This window comes from Panthera tigris, chromosome A3 (genome assembly GCF_018350195.1).
Source record: "Panthera tigris isolate Pti1 chromosome A3, P.tigris_Pti1_mat1.1, whole genome shotgun sequence".
Lineage (NCBI taxonomy): Eukaryota > Metazoa > Chordata > Mammalia > Carnivora > Felidae > Panthera > Panthera tigris.
Window position 1 is genome coordinate 65,197,765 of NC_056662.1, and position 22,706 is coordinate 65,220,470.

Below are 22,706 nucleotides of genomic sequence, written 5' to 3' on the forward strand. Positions count from 1 at the left end.
CAAGAGATCTTTAAAAATCGGTGGGGTTAAATTAATGGGTTGCTGTGTTAACGTATCAAATCATTGGAAACAGAGTCTAGAAGTTTGATTTGGTCGCTGGTCATTTCTGTAAAAAGTTGAGAAATGAGGCCCTCAGGGATACCTGTAACCCCCGTTCCAGCAGGACTCCCTTGAGGAAACTAGATTGGACTCATCATGAGTTTCACCGAAAACACAACGCTCCAGGGTCAAAATGGCTAGTAAGCTTGAGGGATTTGCAAATCAAATTGCACCTTAAATGCAATAGGAGGCCAACTTACTATTTCAATGTGTCCCATGGGGAATCCGGTGAAGGCAGTTAAAGGTTGCCTTTTGCAGAGAATTTCCATCCTCTGGCCTCAGCTGCCCGGGCCTGGAAATTGGTGTCTGGATTTTTGTAGATGAGGTTTGTAGCAAGTAAGGGCTGCATAGATTTTTTTTTTTTTTTATTAACCATGGTTTTTTTTTTCCTGCTTATGAAAATGGTAGAATATTCTGAATGCAGTGAAAAGTAGGAAGCAGAAATGGAAGTCACCTATCATTGCACAATTGGGTGATGGTTGCCAGATTTCTTCGTGTGTGTGTGTGTGTGTGTGTGTGTGTGCATGTCTCTGTGTTAAAACAGAACTGGAAAAGTAAATTAAAAAAATAAAATAAATAAAACAGCTGGGATGTCCCCATAAGAATTTGGTCACCTGGGTCTTAGTCCCTAGGCTGTGGCAGGGTAGGAGGTGGGCTTTCCATATTCCATATCTTTCTGTGTCAGAGACTTTTTGAAATAATAAGCACCAGTTAGAAAGGGGACCCAGGCAGGCTGGGGGCCAGGAAGTGGGGGGTCTGCAGGCAGACCCCCATTGGGGTCTCAGGGTCTGTGCTGGGGATCAGCAGCTCTGCCTGTCTGCTTGGAGGCTGCTTCCCTCTAAAAGCCCACACTGGGCATGTGCTTCTGTCTTGCCTTTCCCTCCTCCAGTTTTACGTCCCTCCACCGTACCCTCTCTGCCTTGACCCCACAGCTGCCCTTGGAGTCAGCAGCTGTTTGGCTCACACAGGTGCCCTCCATTGCAAAGAACCTTATTTTCAAAGGGGTCTGGGAGGAGCCGTGTTTCTTCTCCCCGGTAATGGTACCGCCACGGTGGCATATTGAGTGTGGGGGGACTTTTGGGAGCATGGAGCTTTTTCAGTGCCATGTAGGCGACCTTCCAGGGCCTGCACTAGTACTGGGAACCAGGCAGGAGAGTAGAGCCTACCTTCCCTGCCCTCGGGGAAGCTAAAGGCAACTCAGCCCTTGTGTTATGAGAGCTTTGAGGCTTTGCTGTTGGGAAAGTGGGCTGTCCCCCAAAGCAGTGTGTGGACAGTGGAACGGTGGCTTCTCCCCGCTGTCTGGGTTAGAACCTGGGCTCTACCACTTGGTAGCTGTGTTCGCAAGAACAGGAGACGTGAACTCTCTATTCCTCAGGTGGCACACCTATGAAGGGGGGATGCTATCAGTATCCTTCAAGAAAGGGTGGTTGTAAGGATTCAGTGAGCACCTGCGACAGAGTAAGCCCTCTGTGAGCGTTAGCCGTTATTATCATTGTACTAATCTGCTGGGCTCCCATGACAAAATGCCATAGATGGGGTGGTTTCGACAGTGGAAATGTATTTCTCATAGTTTTGGAGGCTGTGAGTCTGAGATCAAGGTGCCAGCATGGTCAGGTGAGGGCCCTCTTCCCGCCTTGTAGACACCCACCTTCTTGCCGTGTCTTCATAAAATAGAGAGCTCACGTCTCTTCCTCTTCTAAGGGCACTAACCCCATCCTGGGAATCCCACCACCATGACCGCACCTCATTGGCGGGTAGAGCATCAGCATGTGAGTTGGGGAGGGGGGAGACATAAGCATTCAGTCCATAACAATCGCTATTATTGTTGTCATTTATTAGCCCCCTTGCAGGACTTACTTAGGTTTGCAGCAACCTCTCCTGTGGAAGGAAGGAAGAAATGGGGACAGTCCTTTTGTCTCCAGTGAGGTCTTAAAGTCCACGGTGGTGGGTCTTGAGCCTTCTGGAAAACCGCTCTTACAGGGTTATATTTCCCTTTCCTTTTGACCTTCGGGAAAAGGCTCCTGGTTGTCCTAGGCTGGAAGAGGGGAAGGAAGAAAAGTCAGATTTGGTGGCTGCTTCTCTGGGCCAGGCGGCTGGGTGCAGAGGGCTCACACCACCGACTCCACAGCACCCTGTGTTTTCAGCACTGTTATTCCCATTTACAGAGGGCCAGGCCTTCAGAGGCTCCAGGCAGGGAAACGCCACTGTCTAAGGTCACACTGCAAGAAGCTGCAATAAAGTGTGCACCTTGAGCCTTTGGGTTCCCACACCCTTGCAGCCGGGGGATGGAGCAGCCACAGGACCAGGGCAGGACTGGGATTGGGATGGATTTGGAGGGCGCCACTGGTGCAGGGAAAGGCACACTTTGGGCCTTCCTGCCCTGAGTGGTGCTCCCTTGCTGGGGCTGGGCAGTGAGGCTCAGACCCCAGAGCCCCTCAGCCAGTGAATGCTGCCCCCACGCCTCTCCCACTCCAGGCACCGAGAGTGGGGTGGGCGGTCTCTTGTGAGGTGTGCTAACCCAGATTGTGTTCTCTTCTCTGCTCTTGTCCTTCCCCAGCCCCTAAAGACAATGAAGAGCGAGTGTTCAGGGAGCGTATGCGGCCCAGGAAGCGGCAGGGGGCCGTCAGGCGCAGGGTCCACCAGGTCAACGGCCACAAGTTCATGGCCACCTACCTTCGGCAGCCCACCTACTGCTCCCACTGCAGAGATTTTATCTGGTAAGGCCCTCTCTCCCGGGAACCTCTAGCTATGCCTTCTCTGAGGCAAGGAGTCGGGGAAGTGGTGTAGGAGAATAGAAACTTTATTTTTAAAGTGCTGATGTGCTTTATGTCCTCTATTTGATTGGAGAAGACTTTTCTGGAAGGTTAAGTGAATGTTTAGTGCTTGGGAAGGGGGGATAAATGGAAAGAACAAACCATGGTTCCTGGTGACTTAATACTTAGAATCATATCACATATCACGTTTAAGGAGTTAAAAGTTTATAACTAGTAATGGTATATTGTGATGTATTTTTTTTTAAGAATCCTTCTCTTTTAGAGACACAAGCTTAATTATTTACAAATGATATGGTGTCTGGCATTTGTTTAAAAATGATCTGGAAGGAGAGGACAGGGGCTTGGGGTAAAGGACATAATACTGGCCACGTGTTGATCATTGTTGGAGGTGGGTGATAGGCCTGTTACATTTATCTCTTTATTTTTGTATACATCTGAGTTTTTCCATTATAAAGCTTAAAAAATACTTGAATGCCAATACCTGTAATTCCAAGCAGTTGTTAATAACTGTTCTAACAGTGGTGCTACCAGGGTGGCCAGATTTCAGAGGAGTGAGAGAACAGCATTGGCTGGAGTGCTCAGGGAAGGCTTCCTAGAGGAGGTGGCATTTCTTTTTTCATGATGACTGGGATTTGGTAGGCAGACAGATAAGTTGTAGGCCTTTTGAGGAAGTGGAGAAGGATAAGGAGCACTCGCTTGGGTATTGGAGGGTGAATTTTAAGGAATACCTACCATGTGCCAGGCTTTCTCTTAGGCACTGAAAATGTCTAATTCAATCTTCCCGGTGCCCTACGAGCTTTGTATTATCAAACCCATTTCATTAACAACAGTACCGAGGCTCAGAAATGAAAACAAGACTAGTCTGGCGTCCCCCAGGTATGAAGTGTCAGAGGCCCGACTGAAAGCTCTTTCTGACATCCCACCAGCCTTTCTGGCAACCTCTCTGAGCTCTTGAAGTTTGCCAGTACACTTGGATCCTGTGTGGCGGAGAAAGAGTGAGGCCAGTCTGCAGCATGGACCATGCCCGGGGATGTTTGAATTGGACTCTGAGGCCCCCTGGATTCCCAAGGTGTCCAGGAGTGGCTTGTCTTGTCCTTGTGGTTTTCCAGGACTAGCCACCGAGGTTGGCATGGGCATCTGAGGCGGTGCAGATCAGAGCAAACTCGACTCGATGGAAGCAGAAATAACACCCCACTCCCACCCACAGACACATTTCACCCCCAAGGCTGCTTCTGCCCTCTGACCTCCGTTTTCTGTATTTCAGTCATAAGTTGTGTATTTGGAGGGAGTAGGCTGTGAGTGCTGAGATTTATGGATTCAGCTCTCCTCTGAGCCCATGGTGAGCTCCACGGGGTTCTAGGCTTCCTGAGGCACTGCCCCCAAGTGACGTCCGGCTGCTCTTGCTGGGCTGGGAATTGCAGATTGCCCCCTGGCCATTTGGTGGTGGTTCACTGAGGACAGGGCCCAGGCCAGGTTGGTTGGATTGTTCTGTGTCCATTGGTCCAGATGGTCCATCTTGTCCATCCATGCTGACCCAAACCCTGCTCCAGGGAACCCTACACCTGCCATGGAGGGAACCTCTAACATTGGCCTTCACCACACAGTACACTGAACCCCTAGTCCTGGCCACAGACTGACCTGGAACTCTTGACTGCTTCTGGAATGCCCAGGAAATGTATCTGTAAGCTGCAGCCTGCCTACATGATTACCCACAAGGAACAGCACGTTTGACTAATCAAGGCCTGCCTTGAGCAGGCAGAGTCTTTGTGGCTTTCCAGAACACTAATGGCCCCACTGGAAGGGCTGTTTGTCTAGGGAGCCAAGACCTGATACTGACCAAACTCTATATTCATCCAAGCACTGGGTCTACCCTCTGATGCTGATATTAAAGCACCCTGCAAGTGGGAGTGAAACCACTAGCTGATCCTCCCGTGTACTCAGAGCATTGTGGGTGGTGGCCAGAATGGGGTGGCTTTGTATGGTTTTTGACCTGCTAAATTTTATTAAAAGGCTGTATTCTTCTTTTCAGGGGTGTCATAGGAAAGCAGGGATACCAGTGTCAAGGTAAGAGACATTGTATGAACTAAATCCTTGGGGGCCCGCAGGCCTATCGGGATCAGTGACACGGGAAGCATGTGCTGGGTTTGACAACATTTGAAGGCTCCATACTGTTTGCCTGCTTATGGTCCCTCTCTGAGAAGCAAGACCCTGCTTTTCTTTGTCCCCGCCTGGCCCTGGCTCCTGCATTCACATATGAGAGCAGAGTACCTGGGGGTGCCACCCATCCCCAGGTGTCCTAGGGGTCTTAGCATCTTTCCTGGTGAGACACAATAGTCGAAGGCCCTTTGGAGGCCCCACTCTACAAGGAGCCGGGCTCTGTGTCTCCTGTCTGCTCCCTCCTTCTCTCGCTCCCTGGAGAAGTTCCCTCACCTCGTTTCACTCCTATCACCCAATGGCCCTTGCTGATTCTCTTTTTTTAGTCTCTACTGTGGAATCTTTAGCTCTTAAGCATTTAAGACTCACTTGAAGTTACTGCAGATTGTTTATTTCTGGTTCTTTGGCAAAAATACTAGGTCAGGTTGTCCAGGACTGGAGGGTGGATATGCGCTTGTGGTCATGTCAGCCACTGGTTAAGTTGGGTCTCACCCCTGGGGAACTTGGATAGGTTCTTTTGGACCTTCCCATGTCCTTAGGGTATCACGTGTACAAACAGTTGCTTACCTCTTCCACCACACTGCCCCATGACACTGATGACACAGCTACAGGCCGCTATGAAATTAAACAAAAATGTTCGGCACGTAAGGGCACAGCCAGATCAAAAAGCTTAAGAACTCCTGTGCCACAAGACATCCATTCCCCTGCTGCAGTGTTTGCTATCGCACCTGCCAACATTGACGTTCCAGAGTGGACCACAAAGCTGCTGCAGTACCTTTAATAGACCTGCTTCACGGAAGGGAAACTGTTCCCTGACCTTGGCGTAAAGAAGCAGGGAAATTGATCGGTACTTCTGGAACTAGAGAAAAGTGCTGACGCCCTCTGGGTGTGAGTGGTGCATTCTTCTCCAGAGCATTTAGGAAACCCTAATGGCTCTGATGGCAAAGTGCTTTGAAATGACGAAGCACAAAGGGCTTCAGCCAGGATATTACTTTAAGACTTGGTGACAGAAGGGGCGTGGCTCCCCTCAGCCCTCTGCTCAGAGCTGAATCTTGGGTTGGGCACCTCCCTACCCCCCACTTGTCGCTCAGCCTTCCGTTTTTTGCTGTTTGCAGTTTGCACTTGCGTGGTCCACAAGCGATGCCATGAGCTCATAATTACGAAGTGTGCGGGATTAAAGAAACAGGAAACTCCCGACGAGGTAAATATTTCTAACATTGAAATTCTGGGCTTTCTTCTCTGCCACTCCCACCCTCCCCTGCCTCCTCCAGGCTCCCTAAGAAAATCCTTATCTCTCTGAGCTCTCCTTGCTTTCTTCATTGTGTTTGATCAAAATTAAAGGAGTTGTCTACAGCCTTCCAGCGTGAGGCACGCTCTGCAGAATGAGCGTGGCTCAGAGTCAGGTTCGCATCTCTGGATGTTGTGCCAAGAGCCGTGTGACCCCAGAGCTAAAGCCTGCGAGGAAAATGTGAATTGGTTTATGTCATTATCTCATTGGAATGGAAAAGTAGCTAGCTGACATGTCAGTAGCTCCACACTGTTTATAAACAGTGTGAGACCATGCACAAGCAACAACCTTTCTTTATGAGATGATGGGGGAACGGAGTAGAAGCAGCAGACCCAAGAAACACTAAGGAGGTGGAAATAGCCACAGTAATAATAAGAGCCAACGTTCACTGGGTACTTCCCATGTCCCGATTTCAGTACTTCATCGAATATTATTTAATCTCATAACAGTGTTAATGAGATCAATGCACTTACCGTCTTCATTTTACAACAAAGAGAGTAGAACAACAGAGGGGTCAAATTAATTTTCCCCAGATCATACAGCTGCTGTGTGAAAGAGCCCCATTCAAACCCAGATGGTCTGTTCTAGAAGAGTCTGAGCCCTTGACCACCGGACTTCATTGTCTCTTATCCTTACCAACTAGTATTGGATTGGTTATTAGGGAAGGTTGCTAGGGGTAAGGAAGCAAGGTGATTCAACAGTGAAGGTAGAGTCCTCCTAACTAAGCAAGTGGGAGAAGAGCATGACTGAGAGTTTGGATGTTATCTGTGTTCACAACAGTTGATTTCGAAGGCATGCTTTTAATTCTTGGTGAAATAAATACAGTTATAATCATAGGACATTAGAATTGGGGGTCAGAGAGACCCTAGGTGGCTTCATAATCAAGTGGATTTTTAATGTGTCTTCCAAAAGGAATGACTTACAGGACCTTCTACTCCTTAAAAATAATTCAACCAAATGGCATCCTTGCATCCTTGCATCTCCTATCTTTCATTTCCCTTTGCTTTCACGCGGTCTCCAGAAAGCAGCAAGGGACAAAGCTTGGGTGAAATCTTCCATGTCCCCGAGGGGCAGGCAGCCCAGGGTGGAACCTTCCGTGTCCCCAAGGGGCAGGCAGCCCAGGGCACTGAAATTGTTTGCAGGGGCTTTACTGTCATGGCAGAAACTGCAGGTCGTCCCTACCTGGGCCTCCTGGCTCCGGCACCAGGATCATAACCCAAATAGATTGTCACCCTTGTTACTTTTCTAGTAAATGAGAGATACATGGCTGGCTCGCTGTCCATCTCTGTTCCTTCCTCTGGACAGTCCACCGAGCACTGCCTGTATACCAGCTGTACATGTCCCTCAGAACCAGGAGGAACACACAACTCCTGCCCTCCAGGATCTCACAGGTTTCATCCGCTGAGAGCCCCTGGATATTTCTCCAGCTTTTTCATGTCTCCTTGGAGAGAAAAAGTCACACATGAGCCCTCCCCATGAGGGTTAGAGGGTTGAGATTTGAAATACCCACAGCAGCTTAGTCTGTGACCGAGTTCTTCTGTCTTTCCTGGCATATTGGCAGTGAATCGAAGTCACCGGTGAGGTGTGTTCCCACACTCGGCAGGTCTCCCAAGGGAGATAAGTTGTCAAGGCTTGAGGACGGGGGCTGTGGGACGCTGCTCCCAGGACCAGTCTCCCTTGGCACTGGTGTACCGTGGCATACCTGGGTGACCAACATGCCCTCTGACCAATATAGCACTGCTGGGGAGCATCCTTTGGCTCATTTTTCCCCCCATAACTGCCTGCATGTGCGTACACATGTGCACACACGTAGCTTTAAACACTAAAAGTCTAGGGTCTTCCTCTTATCAGATGCTTTGGAACTTGGACACTGTGAGCACCCAGCTGGTGTTCTCTCCCTGTTTTGCATCTGGAGGTTAGCACTCCTGACACCCCTCTCCCCGCACTTCTGAGCGTGGTGACCAAGGAAGGCTCTCCTTCGTGTTACCTTCCCTCCTTCACTTTTTAACCTTCCAGTTTTGTCTTTCTACTCTTTTCTTCCTCCCCATGAGCTCCGGGTTGGTTTCGCTCGCCCGTTTCTGGTCTTCCTTGGTAGAGTGGTGTGTGCATAGCTGGGCCTTGGTGCGTGCGCTCTTGTGCCCGTTTCGCAGCCTCTCTGATTCTGTGGCTCTTGCACGTGCCCCACCCACCTCCCACCATTCTCTGACACCTTCGGGTCCTTAGGGAGCCCAACTGAGAGTCACACAGCTCTCCCCACCCCTCCCTGAACTTCCTAGTTCCTGGATACTTCCCCATCTCTTCACCTTTGTCTATCACCCATATCCCTATGAGGCTCGTCCTGGGACCCACGACCCTGTTCTCCACGTAGGTCCACCACATCTTCAGCATTTGCAGGAAGAGGGTGGGTATGACGATGTACATCCTTCGGGGTGGGCAGGCACACATAGAGGTGAGGTGACTATATTCACTAATACATACACCTAAGCTATGCATCTAAGGAGGGGTGGGCACAATTGTTTTCAGTAAATCAGGGGATCTTGTACTGGGGCAAGACCCTAATTGATAGCCCATGCGTCTCTAGCTGGGGTCAGTAAAATTCTGGCCCACTGGAAGAATCAGACTTTCTGTGCCTTGCTGTGAAGGCGAGTGACCCTGAGTGCGTGTGCATGTGCACAGGCACACCTCCACGTTTGTGCTCAAGTCTGCATCCACACCTTTGTCATATCTGTGTCTGGCTTTCCCCCGTTTGATGCTCCCCCCCCCCCATGGGGACCTTTCATTCACCAGTCCGCAGCGAGCCAAGGACAGCTTCTTTCCGGCCTGCTTTGTACCCCCTGATTCCCAGTGTAACAAGAGTGACTTTCTCCCCAGTCCATGAGGTCTCAGGTGTTGGTCCCTGCCCATTTTGAGGGGGACCTGGTTCGTGTGGCTGCTCCGCTAGGGACATAGGTGGAGAGTGGCTCCACGGAGGGGCATAGGAGACCCAAAATGGTGGACCATGCTGATGACCCCTCATTTCTGTGTGTCTCGTCCACCCCACAGCCCTGTGACATTAGGTGGGATAGGGGGTGCTGTCCTTATTTGCCCAGGTAAGGAATCTGCAGCTCCGTGAAGTCACGGAACTTGTCCAAGACCTCACGGCTGGTTGGTGGCAGACCTAGGCCTGCAGATCAGGTTCCCTGACTCATCCTCCAGTCCTTCCCCATCCATCTTGCCACCTTGTCTTTACTCCTTTTCAGTAATGGGTGAGTGGCAACAGAGTAGTTAAAAGGCCTGGGCTCTGAATTCACACTTGTGGGCATCAAATCCTGGCTCTGCCACTCCTCAGCTTCCAGGCATGCTTCTTAATCTCACGGTGCCTTAACTTCCCCGTCTGTAAACTCAGGCTAATGATGGCATCTAGCCCGTAGGTGCTGGTGAGGCTTCACTGTGATGGTAGTGCCTGGCCTGTGGCCAGCACTGGTAGCTTAGTGCCCATAGTGGTCACCACTCTGCACTAGCATTCCATACCGCAGTGATTGTCCCAATGGATGGCCGACAGTCTCCACAGCTGTGCTGGGTTTTCAGGGTGTTTATGGAATCCGCCCACCATCAAGCTGCTGAAAGACTGCCCAGGTGCAGCTTCCATGCCCAAAGCGGCATTGAAAAGCACACAGCGACATCTCCTCAACAGCCAAAACATGAGGTACGAAGTGGGTGCTGTGCACCGTGAGAGTTTGAAGCCTGCGGTCCTGGAGGGACCACATAGGGGAGCAGGCCTGGCCTCACAAGGTCAAACCGAGAGGTGGAGAATGAGTTACAGGCATCAGGAGCAGAGGTCCAGGGAGGTTCTCTTCACCTCGTTTGTCAGGGAAGCTTCCAGAGCCCCACTCGGACCTGGCCCCCTTCAGCGGTCATGCCTTCTGGGAGCTCCAGCACTAAGCATGCCGGGCTGTGAATGAGCTTGGCAGTGACCCTGTGTTTTGCCGTCCCTGCAGGTGGGCTCCCAGCGGTTCAGCGTCAACATGCCCCACAAGTTTGGTATCCACAACTACAAGGTCCCCACCTTCTGCGACCACTGTGGGTCCTTGCTCTGGGGCCTCTTACGGCAGGGTTTGCAGTGCAAAGGTAAGGCGCCCCATGCCCTGCCCTCACCCTTCCGTACTCGTATGTCCCCTTGGTCTCCTTTTTGAAAAATCTTTGTTCCCCAGTAAGTTCCAGGTCTGGCCAGAGGACTGAGCCCAAGCCCTTATTTGGCTCTCGTTAGTTACTTGTGAATTTGTTAAACAATCGCCGTGCAGATGGCGGCCAAAGAAACTCCACAGAGCGGATGTGGAGGGGGGAGGTGTGCTTCTTCCATCAAGACCATGAACAAGGCAGAGCAACACGATGAGTCCATAAAAGTGTAGAAATAATTTAAGGAAAAGGTAGGTTGGAGCAGAGGAGAAGAAATATTTCTGGAGAGAGGACCCAAAAGAAGTAATAGATACCCTGTCACGATCCATGGTTCCGAGCTTACTCTTGGGAGGAGCCATGTTAGGACCCTATCACCTAAGACGTCTTATTGATCCTTCATAGGTCTGTTCCATAGGTGATATTATTCCTATGACCCTGAGGCTCAGCGACTAAGTAACTTGCTCGTGCCACACCGCTTATTAGTAAAAATAAGGTTTGAACCTTGACTCTTGAGCCTCGACTTCCTTCCTCTGTTTCCTGTTGTCCTGCTCATGAATTGTCTTCTGTTCGGATGAGATGGGTAACAATACATAATAATGTGGGGAGGAGGGAACATGCTCTGGGGATCTGAATGGAGTGCTTAGTTTCATGGGCTGGTCCAGTTGGCATGCAGCATTGGACATTCATGAACTGTTGGGATTTGTACTGAATATATTATTAATAAATTCCCATTACGGAAAAATTAAAGGTAAAGGATAAAAAGGAAACTGGAGGCCATGAACAGGCCGGTCATTGAAGGATCCCAATGAGAAATTATGAGGATTGGAAACAAAGTTTATAGGTGTAGAGGGAATAAAGAGAAGGAGAGTAACTTAAGAGATACTGAGGAGTGATTTATTGGATGTGTGACCAGATCCAACTGGGAGGACAGTGACACCATTCGCTGAGAGGAAATAGGAGAGGAGATCAGGCTAGAGGCAAAGATGGTGGAGTTGAGTTGAGGACATATGACCTTTGAGGTGCCTGTGTGAAATCTACCAGAGCTAACTTTTGGGCGTTCTCATTGAAATTTGGGGCGAAGGCTATGGTGAGCATCCAGACTTGGGATTTGTCAATGTAGTAGTTAAAGGTATAGTAGGTAGTACTTAAAGCTATAAAGTTCATCCCCGGAAGAATCTGAGTGTCGAGAGAGAGGGTCACACCCTGAGGTTTGGGGGAAGAAGGTTACCAGCATTCAAGGATGAGCCTGCAGAGGCTATGGAGGGACTTCAAAGGTAGGAGGAAAGGTCTTGAGGAAAGGCATCGCGGAAGACAAAGAGGTAGAGAGTATTTAAAAATGTTCAAAGGAAGTGATAAGTGGCGCCAGATGTTTCCAAGAGGTCATTCAAGGTAAGAAGTAGAACATGGAGTTAGATTTAACTCTCAGGAGGCCTCTAGTGACCTCCTGACAGGAGGTGTCTTGGTGGGATTGAAGGCCAAGTGTGGAGGCTGTAGATGAAGTATTTTCAGAATGTTTTAGGTAATGAGGGAAAAGACCGTGAGAATAGGAGAGATTAGTGAGCTGGGAGGGAGAGGAGTGGGCCTTGGAGAGAAAGATGGACACCCCTCCTGCCAGGTGGATAGGAAGCCTCGAGGCCAGGCACAGGTGCGGATGTGTTTCCTGTGTCAGGGGTAGGAGGTGAGGACACAAGGTGACCCTTTAAGTTCTGACTCTGTTGAGGGCATTGTGTGAGAGTCCCCTTGTCTTCTGAACCAGGAGATCCCTTTCGAAGTCGAGGTAAGGAGTGGGTGGAGGGTGTGAGAGGTGGTGCAGGTTGGAAGCGGCTATGCTGGAGACTGAGGGCACCCTGATTAGAGGCAGGAGGAAGTTCTGGCTGTCGACACATCTGTCCTGGGTGAGCTCTCCAGACTTTCAGACCAGCATTCCCGCACACGACCCTGAGACAAAGAAGCAGGGCCTGCCCGAAATCCTTCTTGACACTAAGTGACATCAAAACAGTGGAAGAGGAGGGAGTAAGTGGAGCAGGACTCTGGAGTGTTGTTGGCAGAGGAGTGACGCTTTTAGGGACTGTTGAGTGGGGTTGCCGGGAAGCACAGAGCTGCTTTGGATGCCACTCTGGTAAGGCCATGTCTGGGTTTCAGTAAATATATTACTGACTGATCAATGTGGGGAATCTAAATGAAAATACCATCATCTCATAAATATTGACATTTTAAGAAAGCCTCCCAGGCACCCAGATGTCACTGCCAGGGCTGTAGGGTCCCTGGATGACCCTAGAAGAAGGCAGGACTCAGGGGCGTGTATTCAGCTGTTTTGGCAGGAAACGCTCTCATGCCAGCTCAAGCAGAGGAAGGGGACAATGAGGCTACCTACAGCAAGGATACCTGTTCCCAGGAGCCCAGAGCAGCGGATGGGGGGCAGGCCACACAGACTTCAAGGCCAAGGCTGTCAGAATATAGGGTCCCCAGCACACGTTCACAGGTCTCCCCTCTCCTGTTCCCCTGTTACCGTGGTGTGGTCACTCCCTCTTACTCCTTCTCTACCCTGGCTACCTCTCCCCCACCCTTAATTAACAGACTATTTTTAGAGCAACTTTAAGTCTATAGCAGAAGTGAGAGAAATGTACAGAGACTTCCCATATACCCCCTGCACCCACATACACACAGCCTCCCCACCATCAATGTGCCCCCCCACCAGTGGTATGTTCATTACAATGGCTGAGCCTCCATTGCCACAGTAGGACCCTGGGGACCCAGTGTCCCTAGCTTTCATTAGGATTCACTCTTAGAGTTGGACATTCTTTGGGTCTTGACAAATGTACAGTGACCTGAGTCCACCCCCATGGTATCTACAGAATGCTTTCCTTGCTCCAGATCTCCTGTGTTTACTTCTCCCTTTTGATCCTTTCTCAACCTCATGTGTTTTTGCTCCTGCGGACCCCTTACCCTGTAGGGAGGGTGATGGTCTGAGGAGGCCAGCAGGATTCAGAGCAGGGGCCCCTCTTGCCTGGGTCTGAGTCTGGTTCTGCTGCTATGATTGCTAAAAAAAAAAAAAAAAAAAAAAAAAAAAAAAAAAAGAAACCAGGAATTAGAGACCTGCTCAGGGGCCTAGAGCACGTTCCTGTGGGGCCAGAGCTTACCCCACCTGCCTCCGATCTCTGCTCCATGCCCTCTCCTGCTCTGGAAGCCTCCATCAGGTTCCCACCTTCGCTGGATCATGCTGGCTTGGTCCTCTAGGCTGGGGCCCTGGTCCCCTGGCCCATGCCTTCAGCTTTGTTGTCCCCCTCCTGTGAATAGGGTCACATATTTTCAGTGAAACCGTTTTCTTGAGAGCTTGGGTCTACAAGGAAGGACCCACGGGGCTCTCTTGGTTAATCTCCCTTCAGCCTAAAATTGCCTGAGCCCTGTGGGTTCATGGGTTGTGTGTGTATTCCCCTAAAGACCGTCCCTCTGTCGGCCAGGTAGAGGGAACATAACCACCCTGTTTTACTGGTGGGGGATGGAGAACTGGAGTGCACAAGGAGGATACAGGCAGGGACCCACAGGGACCCACCTCTGTCCTCTGGGCTGCCCCCTCCCCGCCCACGGCCCGGAGGCACTGGACCCTAAGGAGGACACTCACCAACACTTGTTGGGTAACCGAGCTCCTTAGTAAAGGGTAGAAAAATACCAGCACTAAGTATGCAGACAAAACATTTCATCCCTTTTTTCTTAGGACTCAAGTGCCCGTAGAGTCCGCGTCTCTCTCCGGATTCATTCATGGGTCTGCCTGAGCACCCCAACCACTGTTAGACCAGAAACTGGCTTCAGACATTCAGAGGCCAGCATCACTGAGCCCCTGAGGCATGTGAATCCTTGTTGTTCTTCACTTTATTTTTAAATGTTTATCAATTTTTGTGAGACAGAGAGAGACAGAGCATGAGTGGGGGAGGGGCAGAGAGAGAGGGAGCCCGGAGGATTCTTTGGGAATCTCCCAGCCAGACTTTCCCCCAGGGTACCGTCACCCCTGCCTGGGGACAGAGCTGCAATCAGAGTGGACATGCAGGCACAGGGCAGGCTCCAGAATCCGAGGCAGGCTCCAGTCTCTGGGCTGTCAGCGCAGAGCCCAACGCGGGGCTCAAACTCAAAGACTGTGAGATCGTGACCTGAGCTGAAGTTGGACACTCAACTGACTGAACCACCCAGGTGCCCCAATTCTTCACTTTATTTTAACTGCTCGGCTTCCCCAATGTGACCTCACCTGCACCATGAACCTCTCCAGCCCCTTTTGCACCTGTGTTTTATTTTTTATTTGACACTTGGAGTCAGTCCCCCTGGAGGGAAAGACACCTAATACCTTATGATTTTTCTTTTCGTCTCTAAAGAAGATACACATTCTCACCTTCCTCGTAGCCTGCCTTCCATTTCTCTTCTGCCCACGATCCCCCCACACTCACATCTTCCAGCACAGCTGCCCTGAAGTCATCGGGCACTGAGGAGCAAGGCAGCAGAAAGCCAGATCCTTCTACACTGCTCACAGTGTGCCCTGCAGGGACCTGCAGAAGCACTGGCGTTTTGTCATCCCCATGTGAGGTGGGCCCCCTGTGCCTGCATGTCCACTCTGATTGCAGCTCTGTCCCCAGGCAGGGGTGACGGTACCCTGGGGGAAAGTCTGGCTGGGAGATTCCCAAAGAATCCTCCGGGCTCCCTGCCTTTCTCTGAGATCCCATCTTAATAACCGTCCTGCTCTGAGGCTGCTTTCATGGGCTAAGGAGCCAGAGTATCGCTTACTCTCCAAGAAGTGATGAAGAATGGGTCAATTTGGGGACAAATGACCTAGGGGAGTTGTGGCCCATCAAGATCACAGGGTTCGAGTCTTGGAGGCTGTTTCGGTCCTGGTTCTATTATCTCCTGGCTGAGCAGTTGCAGGAGTCACTCTGGCTTGGTGACCCTGGGCTTGCTTCTCATCTCAGCTGCCTTCTGGGAACTGCAATGAAAATGGTGAACTGAGCCACCTTCATGGCGTACTTTGGGGAGTGGCTGTGGGGAGCCAGAAAGACCAGAGAAAGGAAGAATCTTCCCTCCCTTCCCTCCTTCCTCCTTTCTTTTCTTTTCTTTTCTTTTCTTTTCTTTTCTTTTCTTTTCTTTTCTTTTGTTTTCTTTTCTCTTCTCTTCTCTTTCCTTTCCTTTTCTTTTTAAGTGTTTTGGCCATTTGTAAAACACTAAACACACACAACAGTGATTTTATTCTCATCATTTCTGAAAATGTCGATCCTTTATTATTTTTGTAGCAACTCAGCTCCTTGTCATAACTTCAAATTTTGTTTGTATTTTTAGAAGGAAACAAACAAACAAGAACAAGTCATATGTAAGTCATTCTCACTCTAAAAGATTCCAACAAGACTTAAAACTTCTATAAAAGATATTAAAGACCTTTTATGGTCTCTTTCTACTTCCATCCCAAGACTTAACTGCTATGGGTCCTTCCAGGGATGTTTTTGTGTATGTTTGCTGCATGGATACCTAAATTCGCTCGCTCACTCTGTGTTAGGTATCTATTGCTGCATAGCAAGTTATTCTGGAACCTAGAGGCTTAAAACAACCAATATTATCTCAGAGTCTCTTTCCAGTTGCAGCTTGGCTAAGTGCTTCTTGCTTAGAGTCTCTCATGAGCTTGTAGGCAAGCTGGGGCTCTGGTCTCATAGGAAGGCTTGACTGGAAGAAGATCTCTTCCAAGCTCGCTCATGTGGCTGTTGGAACCCCAGGTCCTTGCTGGATGTTGGCTGGAGACATCAGTTCTTTGCCACGTGGGTGTCTCCTTAGGGCAGCTCACACTACGGAAGCCGGCTTCCTTCAGAGCAAACAAGCAAGAATGTGAACAAGGATGCCCAAAACAGAAGTCACAGCCTTTTGTAACCTCATCTCAAAAATGACATCCCATCACTTTGACATTCTGTGTTCATGAGAACAGATTCCTACATTCAGCACACACTCAATGGGAAGGAATGACATGAGGGCATAGGTACCAGGAGGACCATTAGGAACCATCTTAGAAGCTGCCCACACCCCCCCCACTCCATATGCCCATGCTCTCCTACACACATGTGTGATCACCTCCTCTGTGAGGGCTACTCTGACTGCCCTTTTAAAAACTGAAGCTCTCACCTCTTACCTTCCATCCCCTTCCTTTGCTTGCTTTTTCTTTATGGCACTTATCACCTTCTAATATTCTAATTATTCTAATATTCTAATTATATATAATGTTTATTTCTCTCCAAGGGTCCATAAAGGCAAAAGGTTTTTTCCATCTGTTTTTCTATTTCCCCAGCATCTACAACAGTGTCTGATACCTTGGCACTCAATAAATATTTAATTAAATTGTCTATGCCTTGTTATGTAATTTGCTTTTTTGCCAGTACATCTTAGAGTATTTCCAAGTCAGTGTATATATAAGTTACTTCATTCTTTTTAATGGCTGCTTAATAATCCACATTATGACCATTCCATCCGTCATTTCAACGTTGCCCTCTTGAGGGACACTTACTTGTTTCTGCGGCCTCGCTATTTCAAGCTGCTGCAAACATCCTCGTATGTGTATCTTCACACATATGTATAAATAGTTATGGGACAAAGGCCCCTAGAAGTCCTGCAATAGCTTTAAGTCCTGGTCTTTGTGTGGTTGAATTGCATGAGGAGGTAATTACATCAGGGGACTTTCGTTTGTTGTTTGTCTTTAAATAACTGCTTTTCCTTCTTTTGCCTTGACGTTGGGTTTTGCATGAGTGGAAAATGCTTGTGTAGGGAGTTTAGGATCTCAGTCACTGTCACGTACTGGGGTCTGGTCTTTGAGTTGCCCTTATGCTGCCAACGTTCTGCTACTCTCTCGAGAGTTAGAATTCATTTAAGAGCGTGGCACCCTGCCTTGTGCAAGGCATCATGGAGAACATGGAGACAGAGCATTACTTTAGCTTTCTAGCAACTTCCACCTTACTTGGGTGGTGAACGTTAACAAGTTAAATAATAGTAAATCAAGCAGTGAGTCAGAAATAAGTGTGAGCAAGTCATGGGCAAGAGAGGCCCTCGGGACTCAGGCGGTCAGGACAGGCTTTTGAGGGTAGATGGGGCTTGAGCTATACCGTGAGGAGAAGGACCTGAACAGGAAGGAGGGCAAGAGGGAAGGGTAAGCAACCAGTTGTAAGTGGAGGGCACGGAAGGAAGAAGCAGTTTTGTGCTCAGCACCAGAATGCCACGGGAGTCTGGTTGATTTGGATTCCTTTGCAGTGGCACCTGGCGATGTTGGGGGCCATGCTCGCACGTTCGGTGGAGTGTTCCATCAGCATTATCATCTGAAGAGTGCTGGGCAGCAGATAGTTGGTCAGTCAGTCCCTGGGAAGCTTTGACTGGTGGTTCCAGTGTGATCAGGGCTCCCAAATCTCTATCCAGTGACATTTGGTGCCCGGTGCGACCCGCCAGGCAGCTTCCCCTCTACCCTCCTTTGTCATCTTCTGCCTGGGACTCCACAGTCTGTCATTCCTGCCCCCTGCCAACCTGCATTACATAGTTACACCGTTACCTATTGACAACTGTTTATCTTCTGCCTCCGAGCACGGCACGACCCTCTAACCTGCTATGGAATCAAACCAGCGCCCTGCCTCGTGCTCAAGGGCCAGATCACACTAACATAAAGAGGATTCTGCAGGACACATGGGCCTGCCTCTCTCTTCAGGCGTGGCTCCGTCATTGTTCTCAGAAGGCTGGCTGCTTGCTTTGGAAACATTCCCAACAGCCTGACCCACCTCGGTACCACCCTTAATCTTCGCTAAGAAAAGGCTGCAAACATGGAAAGAAAATCTCTCCAAAGGACGGTAGAATGGATGATAGAAAACGTAGGTGAGTGCGTGGCGGCACTGCCCAGGACGCAGTAGGAGCTCAACAATTATGAGTAACTGGGAAGTAGCAGAATAATGATTGTCCTTTTAGAAGAGCCCCAGCAGGCCCGCTCTGTTTCTTCCCGGCATGAATTGTGCAGGTGAAACCACTGAAAATGGACATTCAAGGCAGTCTGGACGGGGAAACCTTAAAGGGCTGAGACTGGCAGCCCAGGGCTGATGGCCCTTGACCTTGGTGTTCACCAGTAGTGGTGGGGTGTGGAGGTGAGGAAGGACAGTGTGGGTGGTTTGTTTGGTCCCCATTAATGTGAGTGAACCTCAGGTTTCTTTTGGATCCAGCCAGCAGGGCCACATACTTTTATTGGTCTGTAGCCTCTGGGTATCACCCCCTGGCCTCCAGGGGACCCATGTGGCTGCCTGAATTACCTCAAGTTCCCCTTCCTCAGCCAGCTGTGCTGTCATGTTTCCAGACTTTTCGAAGCACTTTCAACGTCACTGTCTCGTGCCATCCGTTTGAACTGACACATCATTGGGATTTGTTTTTTCTTACGTATTAAGAAAACTACATGGCTCTCCCGGGGAAGTAACAGAGTCTTTAAAAATAAAAAGCAAAATCTTTGAGGAAGAAAACAGAATTTTTAAAAGTAAAAAATGAAGTCCCTGAAGACTATTTCTGTTCTCCTATCTGCCAACTCACCCTAATTGTGGTTTCATTACGACAGGGTCAGCATTTTAACAGCAGAGGGCGCCAGAGGCTAAGTTATGTAGATCAGTTGCCCTTGCTAAGAAATCCCTTTAATTTGGTTGCTTTGTTCTTGTCCTTTCTGTCACCTCAAGAAGAGGCAGGAGAAAACATTCACAGGGTTGGTGGGCAGGAGTAGTAAGGTGAGCTGAGTGTCAGAGGGTAGCATCTGCTACAGGGAGCGGGATAGGGAATTTAGAACAGAGGGCTGGGAGTACATGATGGGCCTGAGGATTTCCAGACCTCACTAGCAGTCATTCAGTGAATGCAATCAGCACCTTGGCTGGGCTGCAGGGGAGCTTCCTTATATGTTTATATTGTCTGAGAAAGGCCCCTCCCACCAGCACCCCTACTTTGCACCCTCAGCTTTGGTTCTGTGGACATCTTGAGCTCCAAAGCTCAGTTGAACCCTCCAAGCCTGAGTTGGGGTCGGGGGTGTGATTTGTGCGGTCCCTCCTCCAGACCAGTGATCAGGCTATGCAGGGCCAGGAGGAGGCCCAGCCACCCTGCTTGGTTTCATTCAGAAAGATTTGTCTGTGTTTTGGTTTTTTTTTAATAGACTTTAGTTTTTAGAGAAGTTTTAGGTTTACAGCAAAATTGAGAAGGTACAGAGATTTCCCATATGTGCCATACCCTCACACACAATCGGTATCCCCCACTATCAGCATCCCCCACCAGCGCGGTACATTTGTTACAATCAGCGGACTTAGACTGACCCATTGTTATCACTCGGTTTACATTAGGCCTCGCTCTTGGTATTGTCCATTCCATGATTTTGGACAGGTATAATGCCCTGTATTCACCAATATGGTCTCATACCGAGTAATTTCCTTGCCCTAAAAATCCTCTGTGCTCTCTGCCTGTTTATCCCTGCTTCCCCCCAACCACTGGCAACTACTGACCCTTTTACTGTCTCCATAGTTGTTTTTTTTTTTTCCGGGGTGTCATGTGGTTGGAATCCTGCAACACAGAGCCTTTTCAGATTGGCCTCCTTCACTTAGCAATATGCATATAAGGCTCATCCATGTCTTTTCATAGTTTAATAGATCATTTCTTTTTAGTGCTGAATAAAATTCCATTGTCTGGGCATGCCACAGTTTATTTATCTCTTCACCTGCTGATGGACAACCTGGCCGTTTCCAACTTTTGGTAATTATGAATAAAACTGCTGTGAACATCCTTGTGCAGGTTTTCACGTGGGCATAAGTTTTCAGCTCATTTGGGTAAATACCAGGAATGTGATAGCTAGATTGTATGGTCGAGTATATTTAATTTTGAAAGAAACTACCAAACTGTCTTCCAAAGTGGCTGTACCATTTTGCACTCCCATTAGCAATGAATGAGAATTCCTGTTGCTTCATACATATCCTCACCAGCATTTGGTGTCATTGTTTTGGATTTTGGCCATTTTTATAGGCATGGTAGTGGTATTTTCATTGTCATTTTAATTTGCAATTCCTTAATGACATATGATATCGAGCATCTTCAACGGATGCCATCTGTATATCTTTGGTGAGGTTTCTGCTCAGGTCTTTTGCCCATTTTTAAATTGGGTCATTCATTTTCTTATTGAGTTTTAAGAATTCTTTGCTTATTTTGGATAATAAGCCTTTATCAGATTGTCTTTTGCAAATATTTTCTCCCAGTCTGTGGCTTGTCTTCTCATTCTCTTGACAATGTCCTTTGCAGAGCAGAAGTCTTTAATTTTAATGAAGTTCAGCTTATCAATTTTTTCTTTCATTGATCATGCCTTTGGGGTTGTATTTAAAAAGTCATCACTGTACCTGAGGTCACCTAGGTTTTCTTCTACCTTCTAGGAGTCTCATAGTTTTGAGTTTTATCTTTGGGTCTGTGCTCCATTAATTTATGTGAAGGGTGTGAGGTCTGTGTCTAGATTCATTTGTGTGTGAGTATGTCTTGGGGTTCCAGCACTGTTTGTTGAAAAAAACCTATCTTTTGCTCCATTGTACCTTTGCTCCTCTATCAAGGATTGATAGTTGTATAATTATGGGGATCTCTTTCTGCACTCTCTGTTTCTGTTCCATTGATTGGTTTGTCTACTCTTTCACCAATACACACTGTCTTAATATACCTTTTAGAGTAAGTCTTGAACTCAGGTAGTCTCAGTCCTCCAACTTTGCTCTTCTCAATATTGCATTGGCTATTCTGGGTCTTTGCCTCTCCATATAAACTTTAGACTCCCTTTGTCAATATCCACAAAATGTGGGATTTTGATTGAAAATGCCTTAAGAAAAATTGACATGCTAACAACACTAAGATTTCCTACCCATGAACATGGAATGTCTCTCCCTTTATTTAGTTCTTTTTTTGTTTCTTTCATCAGAGTTTTGTAGTTTTACTCATATAGACTTTGGACATATTTTGTTAGATTTATACCTAAGTATTTTTTAGGTGCTGAGGTCAGTATCATGTTTTTAATTTCAGATTCCACTTGATCATTGGTGGCATATAAGAAGATGATTGGCTTTTGTATATTAGCCTTGTATCCTACATCCTTGTTTATTAATTCCAGAAGATTTTTTTCAGCTCTTTGGGATTTTCTACATAGACAATGTCATCTGTGAATAAAGGCAGTTTTATTTCCTCCTTTTCAATCTGTATACCTTTTATCTCTTTTTCTTGTCTTATTGTATTATCTAGTACTTCTGATACAATACTGAAAAGGGATAGTAGGGATAGTAGGGATAGTAGGATCCTTGCCTTGTACTTAACGTTAGAAAACTTCTAGTTTCTCATCCATAAGTATGATATTAGCTGTAGGGTTTTTTTGTGGATGTTCTTAATCAAGTTCAGGAAATTCTGTATTTCTTGGTTTCTAAGAGATTTGATTGTGATGGTGTTGGATTTTGCCAAATGCTTTTTCTGCATCTATCAATAGGATTGTGTGATTTTCCTTCTTTAGCCTATTGATGTGAAGGATTACATTAACTGATTTTCAAATGTTGAACTAGTCTTGTGTACCTGAAATAAGTCCTACTTGCTTATGGTTTATATTTCTTATGCACTGCTGGATTCCATTTGCTGGTATTTTAGTGAGGAGTTTTACATCTGTATTCATGAGAGATGTTGGGCTGTAGTTGTCTTTTCTTGTAATATTCCTTCTGCTTTCATCTTCCCGAAGATACTATAGAGAATTGGTATAATTTCTAACTTAAAGGTTTGGTAACATTCACCAGTCAACCTATCTGGGCCTGATGCTGTTTTGGAAAATTATTAATTACTGACTTGATTGCTTTAATAGAACTTGACCTTTTACATTGTCTATTTCTTTTGTGAGGTTTGGTAGAGTTTGTGTCTTCTAGGAATGGTTTTGCTGTATCCTGCCAATTATGAGAAGTTGGGTTTTCATTTTCAGTCCGTTCAAAATGTTTTTAGATTCCTCTTGAGATTTCCTCTTGACCTATGTGTTATTTAGCAGTGTGTTATTTAATTTCCAAGCATTTGAGGATTTTCCAAACATATTTCTGTTATTGATTTCTAATTTAATTCCACTATAGTCTGAAAGCAGGCATTGTATGATTTTTTTGTTATTGTTGTTCTTTTAAATCCGTTAGGGTGTGTTTTATGGCTCAGAATGTGGTCTGTCTTGGTAAATGTTCCATGTG

The 22,706-nt window shown here is 47.8% G+C and overlaps 1 protein-coding gene across 5 annotated transcripts in view; it reads left to right on the forward strand.

The window, feature by feature from the left end:
• PRKCE (protein kinase C epsilon) overlaps positions 1-22,706 on the forward strand; it is a 497,130-nt gene that overhangs the window by 308,726 nt on the left and 165,698 nt on the right. For all 5 annotated transcript variants that reach the window (XR_006215687.1, XM_042981318.1, XM_007097856.3 and 2 more), the window contains exons 3-6: positions 2,657-2,816; positions 4,903-4,937; positions 6,143-6,228; positions 10,293-10,422. Coding sequence is in view for 4 of the 5 variants with exons in the window: in XM_042981318.1 (XP_042837252.1) it covers positions 2,657-2,816; positions 4,903-4,937; positions 6,143-6,228; positions 10,293-10,422 (411 nt within the window). In the remaining variant the exon portion in view is untranslated. The remainder of the gene's footprint in view (positions 1-2,656; positions 2,817-4,902; positions 4,938-6,142; positions 6,229-10,292; positions 10,423-22,706) is intronic.